We start from the raw sequence: 14507 nt of genomic DNA, 5'->3' as shown, positions 1-14507 counted from the left end.
CGAGAGAAATATGCGCATAAAACGTAGTTACGCATTCAGGTTATATTCTCTCTACAGGTGTGCGGGCATTCTCTCCGTGTGTGCGCAGAGTAATCAGCGACTAAAGAAAAAAGGAAAGACGAAGTTTTTTTGCAGCGCTATTAGCAGCCACCATTAGGATATATAGCAACGACTGTCTTGAAGACAGTTAGTCTACAGGTGCTTGAAACTTATGTGACAAGCAAAATTCTAAGGTGCTTGAAACATGTTATGTTACGAGCGAAATTCTAAACTGTTTAGTTTATTTCAGATACCAGTTGTATGTTAGACGAATGGTAATTGGTTTGAAATGATTAAAATTGATATGGGAAACTCAGACGAATTGCCAGGTTTCCCGCAAATAGGGATGCCGAGCGGTCGTGAAGGTATATTGTCTCAAGCTTCCACGGGAGATGTGTTACTGACGGACCTTGAGAATCTTTGGGAGGAAAACCCGGACTGCTTGGAATCAATACTGAACACTTCGAACAGCGAATGCGGGAGTGATATTGTAGGGTTAGGAGGTGTAGGGTCGACAGAGAAATTGGCCTCAATAGGAGAGACCTTTAGTAGGCAAAACCAAGGCTGTGAAATTGCCGATAATGGTTACTACTGCAGTGGGTTCACGACATGCAACTCGCTAACTGAACCAGCTACCTCTGGGTTGGGATCGGAGTTTTTTACTAACTATTCAAATTCTACCGATTCTGGAATGAAGAGAGAGCAGCACACTTCGCCGTTCATGTACGAAAGGTTAGGTTCCACAAGCCAAGAGATTGAATCTTACCAAAATTTTGAACAAAAATGCAGAAGCTTCGAAACTTTGCACGAAAAACTTCACTCCAGCGCTGCATACAAGTCAACTCAAACTATTAACAACGGTCAATGGCACCCCGCTACAGAATTTTACCATCAACAACTTGAACATTCGATATCGTTGCCCAATGGTTTAGTTACTCCACCGGTAAGCCCTGAAGAAGAAAGACGAAGATCGACACCACCCCAACACACACATAGCAGTTTTACTCCTTTACCGGAACACTGCATTAAAACCGAACACCCGAATATATACAATGGTTGTGAGCGCTTGTGTGAGACGAATTACCAAACCTCATGCGCGCAGTATACGACAGGGGCATACAACTCTTTAAATTCCACCACAACCGGTATAGGTGGTGTAGGGGTCCAACAGCATTTACCAAAATATCCGAAACCGATGTATTCGGAAGACATACAGACTCTGCAGCAAACGAATAAACCACCGTTTGCGCACACCGCACGCAGTAATAGTTGGCCACACCAGCAACCCAACGGCAATTGCGAACTTGTCTTTAACCCACACAGCGCAACAATGTTTACCCATCCTTCGGTAAGCTTACGACTTTTATACTTTGTACAACACCAGTGTGATCGTGTGGTTAACTAATCTTATTCCTGCAGTTTAAGCCAGAAGACGCGGCTTTTTCGATTCTCCCGCACTACCCAGTCAAACAAGCCGTCGTAGACGATAATACCGCTGTAGAAAAGACGAAACGCGGTCGACGATACTGGACCAGAAGGAAAGCCACCTTACACACTTGCGAGTATATTGGATGTGGAAAAACTTACACCAAGAGCTCACACCTCAAAGCTCACATGCGAACGCATACAGGTATGAACTTTGCGGTTTCTATGTTTGCCTGATTCAATGCAAAGTCTACAATGTGTCTAGATATATATAAAGTGACTCAACTAATTGAACCGGCGAGCAAAGCAACCAAATCATAACTGCACGTAGACGAAAACATTAACGCCACAAAAGAGTCCAAAATATATATAGTCCACATTGTGTCAAGATATAATTAAAGTGTTTTTTTTTTCTGATTAAACCCGGGAGCATAAAGTAATCAAATTATTACTGCACGTATAGGCGTAACACTAACGTGTCCAAAAATATACAGTCTACAATGTGTCAAAATATATAAAGTATTTTTTTTTCTGATTAAATCTACGAGTCATAATCAAGACATTACTTTACATAGGTGAGAAGCCATATCACTGCACATGGGCGGGCTGCGGTTGGAGATTCGCTCGTTCTGATGAACTGACAAGACATTATCGGAAACACACTGGGCACCGACCGTTCAAATGCAACATGTGTGAGCGAGCGTTTAGTCGATCCGACCATTTAGCGTTGCACATGAAAAGACACATGTAAGAACCTGCTAGACGGCGTAAGCGAGCCGTACTTTAAAGGAGAAGTCCCGGGCGGACAAATTTCGTTTCTTATCGTTAAGGATCATCGATTAAGTTCACACAACTTTTATATGCGCTGTGATATGATGGTACATTATAAACTTAACAGCCTTATTATTAAGACGTACTTGTGACATTTCGAAATTGCACAATCCACATTTCGTGCCCGATATTTGAAAGTCATTGTGATGTAATAAGTTTCAATTGTGAGGTGATTATCGTCACAAATTTATCGCTTTTTTGTCGTGTACGCGTTTCTGGCCGAGCACTGCCGTTTTCGACACCAAATGAAGTACAAAATATATTTGAAACACAATGTTAAATCGCTATGTAATAATCTATGGTCATAGGTATGTATAGGACCTCGTTACATCGCTTAGTTAGTTGTATAACATATAGTAAAATAGGGGAAAACGGGACACATTTAGCACATAGTATTTAAATACCCTGATAGAGTTCTCTATTTTTTACCACCAAATGGGACGAGAAAACAGTAAAAAGGTGTCCCATCTTCCCCCACTCTACTATAAAATAAATTTCTTCGAATACAATAGCAAAGATTTGATTAATTGAAACTCCGAAGAAAAGTTAGCCGAAAAAGGACGCAGTCATTAAAAAGCTATTAAACAAAACTTTCATATATATTCACAATAAATTAGATCAAATGAGCATATTCTACATACCTTTTAATGTGCGCAACATATACTTGGTCATTTCTTCAACTCTGTTCCATCGATTTCGATTTTTTAAATCCACTAAAACCGTCTTAGCTACGCAAAGCTACACAGTTGTATACTAGTTGTACTGGTACTGCTTGGAACACTGCTGGAGCACAGGCGGCGTAGGATTAAGGCAATTAGCGTGTACGCCTCGAGTAATTGGGCGACGGTTACGCAAGGCTATGCAACCAGCAAAGTATTATGTGCATAATACGATGCATACGTCGTAGTGGAATACTGGCCAGCGTGCCTGCTTATAGCCCAGAGATTCCGGGTGCGAGCCCCCACAATGGCGACAATTTGTCCAATCCAGTTGTCGGGAAAGTGTTCGGTCAATCGGAATTAAAGCGGTAACATTTTTAAGTATGCCGGGTTACGGAGGGTACTATATCGCGGATATGGCGAGCCACGCTTTACCTGGCACTTTTCCTAGTAATTTTTACCCCTATACAGCATTTTAACGACTGTCGTTTTCTTGCGCTTTTCTCTCTTCTCGCTGTCTTAATTAATTTGGTATTCGTTGCTGTATTTGATGAATTTTAAAAGGCTACTTGTCAACCTAAATTTCATGTCTCATATTGTAGCCCTGACCTACACCCAAATGATAGCTATATTAAAACTACACATTTTAAGTTTTGCTTATAAGCTGGCACACACAAGCACACATGTTGTGATTCTCTTGTAATTAGCATTGTGAGACATAGAGAAAAAATTGAAGGACTTTTCGGAAAATGACGTCATATCTTGTAAACAATGGCAGTATTACGTCATAATGTGGTGACAGAAATCGTGAAACTGTTAATTGTAAGAAAAGAACTTGGATGAACAGAAAGTAAAAAAAAGTTAGCGGTATACGTTAGAAGTTAGTAGTGATGTACAGAGCACATTAGCGCCGAATAGCGTCCGCGCAATATGCGAGAACGACGTCGCTGAATGGGGCGAGAGAGTTAATTGTTAAGTAGGTTTAGTAGTAAAGGTTTGGCCCGTTTTGTGCGGGTGTTGGATGGTCTTGTTGCACGTGACAATCGTTGTGGGGAAGCGAAGATTTAGAATTGCTGACGGTTCCTGGGTACGGTATTCCACCTGACACTGAAAAGAAATGTTTGTTTTAAGTTTGAGTGAATGAATGTAACTTGTTTATTTTCTTGTGGGTAGGTAATGACAGTTGTTATAACACTATTTCATACACCTTTTGCTGCTTGTGAGTTACCACCTATGTAATTTTGTGGGTAAATTTTGTTTTCGTCTATCTCTATGGCTTACAATTCAAACAACCCATAGGAAACCACTAGATTGAAGAAATTGTTCGTAAATGTCTTGCTCATAAAATATAACCACAATGGTAGCAGTGTGGAGCCTTGAACCCGTATATTTAGGGCTTACCGTAGTCACTATTGTGTCACTTCATTTTTATCAAGCTTATCAAATTTTTTATGAAAAACACAACTTACACAGAGGAACAGTGTTGCAATGTGCGTTCAGACCGTTCTGCATGTTTGCCCTTCCTCCTTCACGATTCTGTACAGTAAAAAAAAAATTTAAATTAAAAATTAAAAGTCTTTTTTCGAAACCCATTTTATTTATTATTTCGCTGCGTCCCTAGGTTACCTGGTAGTGATTGGACGGTGTGTTCTGTGCATGAGCTTGTGTTGACTCATTATAAGGAGCCACAGATGATGGGTACATGCTGTTTGTGTTCGACATGAAACCTGCATTTTGTTGGTTGGCTTCATGGGTTCCTACACCAGCACAATACGGGTCAGATGGTGAAGTATTCTGTGCACCTGTGGTGTATAAAGGGTTTATATTATAATTATTGCATAAGGACATAGGCACCAAGTTTCTAGTTTGCAGGGAAGGTTTAATAATAGTGTGGTGATTGCACTAACTGGAAAATTGTGTCTAAATCCAAGGTCGCATAAATCTCTTGACGCTTGACCCCAACACTTAAAAAGCACGATGGCACTAAATGAGGTAATGGGCCAGCTAAATCCAAGGTCGCATGCTATGGCTTGCCGCAGAACCTCAGTCATATTGTAAAACACTCTGGCAGTGATTAGGGTATTGGGTCAACTCTGGTATAAATCTAGGGTCCTTCAGCAGGCTTTGCCATAGGACCTTACCCACATAGAAAGTACTATAACATGAGCTAATAGGCCAAGTGTGGCCCCATTTTCGTGCCTATGACTCCTACCAATAAAGAAAGAACCATAGCAGCGCTTTTCAACCCCTGATGAAACCCTAGCTGGGTTAAAAAAATATTTAAATCTTAAATTTGAATGTAATCTTACCCGCTGGGGGTGCAGGGGGTTGTCCAGTGTAATGGAAAAATGGATTCTTTAAATCTAAACTGTTCTCTGCTTTACAACCAGTTGATTCCACCATGGCTTCAATATCCACGTCGTAACTTTGTCTACGGTTGGAAATAATGATTAAAAAAGAGGTTTTCAGGAAAAATATTAAAAAAGAGTTTTAAAAAATACGGATAGGGATTAAAAAAGTGTTTTTTTTTAAAAATAAATATTAAAAAAAGTTTCCTGAAAACAATGTTAAAAAATAGCCTTAAAAGTGGTGAGATTATTTTATATTGGTGAGTGAGGTCTTTAAGGATCTAAGATTTAGTTCAGATTTGGGCCATTTTCCCACAAATGTGGTGAGACGAATTCAAACTCTTGGGCGGATTCAAACTGGGAACATGAATGACATGTATATGCAGCCTGGGTGTTGGGGTGATGGGACAAATCCAGTCTGTATCCCAGGTCCCAGAAAAGGAGCAGCATTTTAGCTAGAAACCAAGCAAAAAACTGTTCCAAAAAGTATTTTTAAGTTGTGAGACACTTTAAACCCAGATTGTAACACATTTATTTGTATATTACTATTTTATATTCTTTATATGAGCCCTCACCTTTTATTTGACCTTAGCACAACTTTTCCCAACAAAACCTCCCCAGCTTTAATAAAGAGAGGAGATCTAAATAAACATCGGACCTGGTACCAGTGTGTTAAGGATTCTGTTGGTGAGGTGGACAGCCACACAGTGTTGCTGTGATAAAAACAGTTACATTAAAGGTGGGGGCAAGCCATTTTTTAAGTGCTATAATTAAATATGTAAGCTGTTATAACACAAGTGTTTTGTTTCATAGACCTCGTGCCAGCTTACGATTTACCGCATATGTAAATTTGTGAGTGTGTTTTTATTTTTTTAAGGCTTAAATTAGTGTATTTTATGGCTGACAATTTAGACTACCCATTAGTGACCACTGGGTTGGACCAATTGCCAATAATTGTCTTGTCCAAAAACACATACACCCACAATGGTAACAGCGACAAGCCTTAAACCCAAAACCTACAGCGCCAGAAATGTTACTATTTTAAAATTTTCAGTCAGAAGAATAGATCTTCAAAAAAAGTACTTACATTGTTCCAATGAATGCAATGTCGAACCAGAAAGCCAATCCATGCACAGTTCCTGATGTGTGTGCTGTATATCTTAGTGGTATCTCAATCCTATGTAAATCCTCTTCATGAGCCGATAGGAAGTTAACCGTGTGTTTCACGCTCTTCGCCATCAAGATACGAACGTCAAATGTGTCAACTATTGGCTGTTTGAAATATTCTTCAACCTGGTAAATAAAACTTATTTAATGAGTATAATGTTAAATGTAGCAGGCATTGGCATTAAAACCTTTATTAAAAAAGTAATATAAACTGCAAAAATGAAGCGTCGTATTTTATAAAGCGTTATTTCTGTAAACGTGTTTTTTTATTTTTCGTTTATTTTGTTCTGTTTGGTTAGCATTGAATAAAAAGGAATGTCAACTTTATACCAGAACTTAAATAAAGTCTTAAAAAATGACTTTGCTTGACTTAATGTTTATACAACAAGCTCAAACATTTATATAACATCAGTGACCAAAACAAAACATTATATGTGTATTGTAAGTAATGTGTAATAGATTCATGACAAATCACCGCTGGATTTCAGCCGGAACGAAGTTCCAGAAGCTTGATAAATACAAGTCATCTAAACAGCGGTTTTGCGAAACATTTTAACCCAGATTGCAATAAAATTTATTGCTTTGTTATATTGTAAAGTATAGTAGGGTGGGGAAGACGAGACAAAATATCTAAATATAATGATAGTGTTTACAAACGTATTGCAATCAGTCTATGGATTAACAATGATCAAACGTATTGCAATCAGTCTATGGATTAACAACAGTTTTATATCTCTTTGAATGTTCTTTGTTTACTACCAAATGGGAGGAGAAAATAGAACGACGCAAAAAAGTACTTACAGCATCATCTCGTAATGGACTTAAATCAACCCCATGAAACGACTGTTGGTACCAGAAGTTAGCTTTTGTAAACTGCTCCATATAAAGTAGTTCATCTGAGAAAGGAGCGACGTGCAAATCTCCCATGGTGGGGAACATTAAACCTGGGGGTAAATCAGTCAATCAGAATTGGAAAAATGTACACCATATTTGGACACTCATAACACATTTATATATATATATAGTAGGGTGGGGGGGGGGACGGGACACCTTTAGCACATAATATCCAGATATCCTGATAGTGTTTTAAACAATTAACAACAGTCTATGGGAGTCGTGAGAATATGGTTTTATAATTCATTGAATGTTTTGTGTTCACAACTAAATTGGACGAGAAAATAGAATAAAAAGGTGTTGCATATTTCCCCACCATACTATATATAATTTAATAGAATTTAGTCATAACCTGTGTAAACTTTTAATTTATAATATTAAAACGTATGGGATAATGGGTACCCATTTTAAAATACTTTATTCTTTTCAGAGTAAAACTATAAAAAAAGGAATAAAAACTGCCGCTCAGGACCAAGCACAACACCAGGAACTTTAATTTAAATCTTATAAAACACTTTCAAAACGGAATCTCATAAAAAAACATAACACTGAAGCCTTAACAACCAATTAACTTTATAAGGGTAACTGCTTGTTAAATCATTCATTGCCCCACAAATCCAGGATAAATAAACCGCATTCATTTAAATGTAAGAAGCTGTTTAATTCTCAAAGACAATAATGTTGGTTTATTATTTATATTTAAAACTTAAAACATGGAATACAAGCAAGTAACTGACGCATAGAACAGATAGATTAAAGATTATAGGTTTAGGCACTCCATGTTGGGGAAATATAAATAATTTATTTGACAAAACCTTTAATCAAATTTGCATGGGTTTTCAGTAGTACAGAAACAATGTTTTGGGAAAATCATAAATAAATATTTGTACATGTTATACTTGTTTTAAAAAACAGCTCTTTTGATATTTATGTGCCTACTTTACAGGACGCTGAAAGGTTCATACGAAAATATTTGCCAGGAAAAATTTTTGCAAAACAAATCCTAAATTAATGTTCTTACAGTTGTAGCTATTAAAGAGTTTCCCTAAAAGACTGGTGTTTTACTTTATGGTTTAAGAAACCACTTGCTAAGTATTGTTGAAGTAACTATAAGAAGTATAAGAGTGCTTGGCAAGTTACTCAGTGGAGAATGGACACTTAAGCCTGTACTGTGGTCACTAATTGGTTCTTAGCATTAAGTCAAGACCATTTTAAAAATATTGTAATAACTTTGGCAACTCGACTACGGGCATGATGGTTATTATTAATTATATAAGTAAGTAGCTCAAACCTAAATTATTTACAATATATATAGTATTTACTATATATTTAAATTTAAAATGTTGTATATTACAGCTATTGGGGTAACCACACACTTAGTAAGGTAGGCTATACCTTATGTTCTCACTAGGATATAAATAACCAAATAAACCAAAAGTCATCTGTTTAACCACACACTAAAATAGCTTCAGCAACTCGACTGTGGGCATGGGAGTGGCAATCATTGAAGAGGCACTCCAGTTCCCACCCATGAGAATATAAATGACCAAACCAACCAAAAGTCATGTCTGCTTATCCACACACTTAAACAGATTTAGCAACTCAACTGGGGACATGGGAGTGGCAATTAGGAAGAGTCACTCAGATTTCCACCCACGAGGATATAAATGACCAAACCAACCAAAAGTCATGTCTGCTTATCAGTTTTCGCACAGCCATACCTTTGGCAACTTGACTGTGGATCGATATGGGGGGAAGGGGGGGTGCATATTTAACTTAAGTATTCTATTCTACAAGGTTTAGGTCCTACAGCATGACACTTCATGGGAACTAGGTCTGAGTTGGCCATTGCCTCTATTAAGAATTAGGCCAGAGTTGGTTCACGAATCACGATCAAAAAAAATATGAACACCTTCAGTTACTTACCATTAGGTTGGTTAAGAAACTTCTTAGCGTGCAGAAAAGTTTCCAACATTCTTTCATTAAACAGCATGTAACCCATGGGTTCTGATATTATAACGTCAACTTTTTCCGGCAGAGTAATCTCTTCTATTTTACCAGGAATTACAACAATTCGACCTGCAGCGTTCAGTGTATAATATAATGTTAGTTAAAGGCAAAAATAATAACAACAGTTATTTTGCAGCTACTACCACACATACGTAAAGTTTGGTGATTTTAAACTTGGTTAAAACAGAGCATGACATAATGTTAAAAGCATTGTAATTGTAATCAAAGGATGCAACGTTCAATGTTTGATAATGATACTATTCACAGGACACTTGTTTCAACCCAGCAGTCACTAATGAATTGTAGCACTATGTGTGTAAGGGAATGGGCCAACCATGGCCAAAATTTAGGGCACATAGCACGCCAATACGCCATGGTGTAGGACCTCAGTCCTTGCCCAAATACAATAAAATATAAGCAACGTACCGGCATACTGACTGCATGAAACTAATTTCTTTGTGTGCTCAGCCATGGTACTTGCTTCTACAGCATATACCTTCCTAGCACCTGCCTGCATGGCGAAGAAGGACAAGATACCAGAACCTGCTCCTACATCCAGTACAACCTGCGTGGTAGGTTAACGTTTAAAATAGGCAACAGAAAACATGTAAGTTGTAACCCATATTTTTTTATAACAAGGGCAAAATTAACAATTCTGTTACTTTGGCCAACAGGCATAATGCATATAATCGTTTAGTGGCTTATCTGGTATACAAACAAAGTTTATTTCCAATGTTTCATCTGCCATCTCACAAGACTTCATCAGGCAATGTACACAACAATACTGTCTGTTACTTTTTTATACCAGATGAGCGGGAAAAAAAGTCAAAATAAAAATGACTTTAAAAAATAAAACCTTTTCATGTTATTCCTAAAATGTATATATATATATGTATGTTTGTAATGTCATGCTTTCAAATAAAAATAATATAAAAATTCAAAATAAGAAGTTTCTTTTTCAAGCCAATCATTCAATGCAAAATGCTGTGAGATTTAAAATTAACATTGAAAGAAATTAAATATGCCCATACTTACGCACTTATATCATGCCTGATAAATTGGTCTAAAATAACAGTGCAGTACGATGTACTTAACTTAAATTACAGAGTGTATGCACCATGCAGATAATGATTGTGGTTTTATAATATGGATAAATGCCACAGATCATAGGGCTTTTGTTACAGCTCAGCATATGCATTGTAAACAGTGTATTGACGTGTTTATCAATATTTAATACAGGCAGTGGCGCAATCAGGGGGATTTTAGGAATCCCAACTTACCCCTTTAAATATTTTTTTTTTGTAAACTAACCCCTAATTTTTAATCATCCAAACACTTTCTTGTTAGTTTGAAACCCCCTTTATTTATTTGGCTCCGTCACTGAATACAGGCTTTCATGTAGGCCACAAATTATGTGCGATAACAAATTTAAGACTGAAAATGCATAAATAAAATGGACTGAAAATTGAAGGCCGGACTGTGTTATTGTTAAGCTAAACTAAAATCAATAGTTTAAAGCAAATTGAAATTCCAAGAGCAATTTTAATGAGAAAATAGAATATTATACGTACCGATACCGTAAATATATATATAACATAATTGGCATATACGTTTGGGTATACATTATATTCTGTTGTATACATTACCTTATCACGAAAGTTGATATAGTTTTGAAGCATTGCTTTCTGGTAGGTACCAGTTCGTATGTAATCCTGTAAACAAAAAAAAGTTTAACCAAATATTGTTCATATAATACATTATATATATATATATATGACTTCAACAATTCTTTCTCAGTACAGTTACCCTCTGACTCATAGTCGTCAAACATGAGCAAACTGATTGGTTATTGTGGTAAATGTAATATACTTGACTCAGCTCACCTAAGGTCGGAGTAAATGCTATTTTGGGTAAAACTAGGTTTATAAAACATATGATGATGTCACCCTTATTTCAAAAGTTAATGTTACGCCTATGTGCGTTGTCTCACAATTGCTTTTATAATTTATATTTCGGCCAAACCTTTAATACAGCAAGCCACATCGCAGGGGTTCAATTTAAAATCAAGTTAGAAACTACCGTTCAAACATCAATTAAACAGCACAACAGTTAATTAGGTGCGTTATGATGTACAGAAGATATAGATTTTACAAAAGCAATAATTCACCTGCATCATATTTTGTTGCTGTGATAAATATCCATAAAACTGAAACAGAAATTAAAAATTACATTTGAAGGTTTGATTAAAAAAAGGAGTATTTTAAAAATTGTTAAGGAATGTTTATTTTTGTATACATAATTATAATGTGATTAACTTATTTCGAATGGCAACAAAAAGAGATTTAATTGGCGCAAAGTAGTAAGATTTTAAGAAACAGATGTTCAATTTTACATCAACACAATTATAAATACATCGACCTAAATATAATAATTTGAAAACTATTTTATTCATTTAGTTCTGTTGGATTATAAATAAATAAAAGCTTAAACAGTTAAGTGATTAAATTTTCATAAGGTAACACAAGACATATAGTCTGAGTTTGGATAGTGCATCAATACATAAAGTACCTCAGCTAGACCATCACTCAAACAATTATACATGCCACATTGCGCTTTTCAAACTAGGTGTGTACATATGTATGTGTTAGTTAAATAATGTCTAACAATGTACTTTTATTTTACCTGGAATATACATTTTACTGAAAATTTTAACTTATCTTTTTACTCTATTTTACTTGGAATTCTTATTAACCATTTTTTAAAATGAACGTTAGTATATATATTAGAAGTTAGAACCAGGTTGAGTATCAAACTCAGTACACTTCAGTTACAATGCGCGTGCCCTGTATATTGCCAGACAACATAATCATTAAAACATAAAACAATCATTAAAAAAAAATAAAAACTTTCCAATCGCCTAATGAAAAAATATATATTTTAAAATATTTTCACCTGGAAATATTGAGCTGCAGAAGATTCTTCAGTTCGTTTGTCAAAAACTGATTTAACATTTGGCCTAAAGTTGATGGTGCTTTGAAACCTTTTCAGTTCTGTTAAAACAACTTCTATTAACCAAACACATCTGCATTTTTGGTCAGTTTCAATACAAACATGGCAGCGCATATGATATGATTTTCATCTAAAATGCTTCAGTTAAAAACTAGGTTATTTGACTTGTTTGTATATTGTATTGAATTAAAACTGAAATGGGTGTTAAAATATGTGATGCCAAAACTGTCAATGTTGTATGTGTATATCATTCACAGATATATACATGTTATAGCAATGTAGCAAACCTTGTTTAAATACATTGTATAAACAACAACATCTGTTCTATTCAGTTTCTCATAAAATATCGAACATCAAAAAAAAGTAAATACAGATAAATTAAAGTTTATAAAATGTTTAACCATTTTGTATGCCACATAACATAATATAAATTTTATTTACCTAATTGAATATAGTGGAGAATAGGCTATCAAATTAATTAAAACAACAAATGGAGATATTAGCAGCAAAACAACAGTCTGTAAAATCGTTCAACTTTAAAAGCTACTAACTTAGAAAAAATTGTCAAACATATGGAACCTCACTGATTTAATGTGGTAAATGTACTTTGGATAAATAACAGAGAAACAATATAACCAGTCTAAACAGGACATGTATAAATATGTATAAATATAGGACATAGCACATAGGTATTTTGCCTCATCTTACCATTAAATTATAGGAATATAATAAAACAAGTGGAAATATATTTGTTTTTAACTTGTCTATGTTGACTTACCATCTATGGCTGAAAATGTTAAAAGAACACTGTTATCTCCATGTACATTAATGAGGTAGATGCATTCGCCAGCTCTACAATGTTCGCTCTCCGAACTAATGGTACATTTACAGAACACTGGAAAACAAAACCTTGCGTTAAATACCATACATGTGAATTGTGAAGCAGAATTTATGTTATATGTCTTGGCAAAGGACACATACGCCCACAATGGTAGGAGCGATGAGCCTTGAACCTATAACTTCATTTCTGTTTCATACACCTCATGCCAGCTTAGGAGTTATACCATCTATGTAACTTTGTGGATGTGCTTTTTTTCTGTAGCACAAACAATTTACTGCTACAACAGCAGTTTTGACCTCATTCAATTGAATAACAAACTAAAAAAACATTTTACACCCAAAAACGGCAGACATGATAATTCGTAGTGAGTCAAATACATATTTGAAAACTACAAAAGGCATAGCAAATAACCAACCTATGCAATTCTGCTGTAGAATTGTTAATTGTGCTTCTTCCGAAACTCTTCGAACTTCAACTTTACAAATCTGTCCATCTTTATTTTCTTCTTTTTGTTTCAAATATTTCACTTTTACTTCATCAAATAAAACAATTGTGCATGCCATACTAATATAAAGGAAAACACTGGCACTGCCTAGCATGAGAATATAGATAAGTAGGGTTAATTAAAACGACATAAACAGTTAACAGGTACTATAGTGAAGAAAAAACGTTATAGATTAGGTAATACGTTATTATGTTAAAAGAAACATCATTTATATTTCGGTTTAATTGGTTACCAAAAGTATATTCTTTACTATTACCAAATTTTTATACCTATTTATGCCACAGTTTATTTGGAATATAAAACGCAAAAAGGAATTCATTAACGAAAAAGGTGCAAAACTAAATTCGCGCCATTTCGCAATGCAGGTAAAAATAAAAAGCATGTATATAACTAAAACCGGACATACTTTTCTTATGATATTATAAAATGAAAACATCCATGCTGCACTGCTACAGCCCAAACATAACTAAAACTTGGCAAAACATTCCTTTTGTATTGAACTTGTCAATTTTTCTGATATGCAAAAAAACACCCACGTGATAAAAAACATTGTCTGTTCGCTCGCCATAGAGATAGTATATAACTTTAAATAACCGACATTTTTGCACTTCCATCGGCAAAGAGCAAAGTCAATATTAAAAAATACACTTAATTCTTAGGAGCATTTACCATGTTTAAATCCTTCTTAATAAAAGTGTGAGATGGCCCATTGAAAAAAGCCAACCTAGTGTATTTCTTTCTAAGATAGGCAAACATATACCGACCAACAAATTGATACA

General features: G+C 35.4%; 2 protein-coding genes across 2 annotated transcripts; one reads left to right on the top strand and one right to left on the bottom strand.

The window, feature by feature from the left end:
• The first annotated feature begins 298 nt into the window (after window positions 1-298).
• zf(c2h2)-24 (zinc finger protein) lies at window positions 299-2569 on the top strand. The gene is given in 3 exon segments (NM_001078398.1): window positions 299-1387; window positions 1459-1669; window positions 2040-2569. Coding segments are annotated over 3 exon segments (1446 nt in total). The 5' UTR covers window positions 299-328; the 3' UTR covers window positions 2216-2569.
• Window positions 2570-3638: 1069 nt separating this feature from the next.
• Window positions 3639-13811, bottom strand: LOC100182639 (histone-arginine methyltransferase CARM1-like). The gene is made up of 14 exons (XM_002127770.5): window positions 13639-13811; window positions 13161-13277; window positions 12326-12423; window positions 11541-11579; window positions 11020-11085; window positions 9800-9938; window positions 9290-9442; window positions 7271-7413; window positions 6390-6595; window positions 5878-6015; window positions 5264-5385; window positions 4581-4756; window positions 4424-4490; window positions 3639-4061 (listed from the first exon to the last, which is right to left on the bottom strand). The coding sequence occupies exons 1-14, from the start codon at window positions 13784-13786 to the stop codon at window positions 3937-3939; spliced, it is 1737 nt and encodes a 578-aa protein (XP_002127806.4). The 5' UTR covers window positions 13787-13811; the 3' UTR covers window positions 3639-3936.
• Window positions 13812-14507: the final 696 nt, after the last annotated feature.

The sequence above is a fragment of the Ciona intestinalis genome, chromosome 5, assembly GCF_000224145.3.
Source record: "Ciona intestinalis chromosome 5, KH, whole genome shotgun sequence".
Taxonomy (NCBI): Eukaryota; Metazoa; Chordata; class Ascidiacea; order Phlebobranchia; family Cionidae; genus Ciona; species Ciona intestinalis.
The sequence above is the reverse complement of the archived record's forward strand: the minus strand, read 5'-3'. Positions and strand labels throughout refer to the sequence as shown.

What these genes read in the sequence shown, in the direction of transcription:
- LOC100182639 (XM_002127770.5), bottom strand. Translation starts at nt 13,786, where the DNA reads ATGGCATGCACAATTGTTTTATTTGATGAAGTAAAAGTGAAATATTTG. An exon ending in GTCCATTACGAGATGATGCT is followed by an intron (nt 6,596 to 7,270) that starts GTAAGTACTTTT and finishes TTTATTTACCAG; the next exon opens with GTTGAAGAATATTTCAAACA. An exon ending in ATTGCATTCATTGGAACAAT is followed by an intron (nt 6,016 to 6,389) that starts GTAAGTACTTTT and finishes TTTTTATCACAG; the next exon opens with CAACACTGTGTGGCTGTCCA.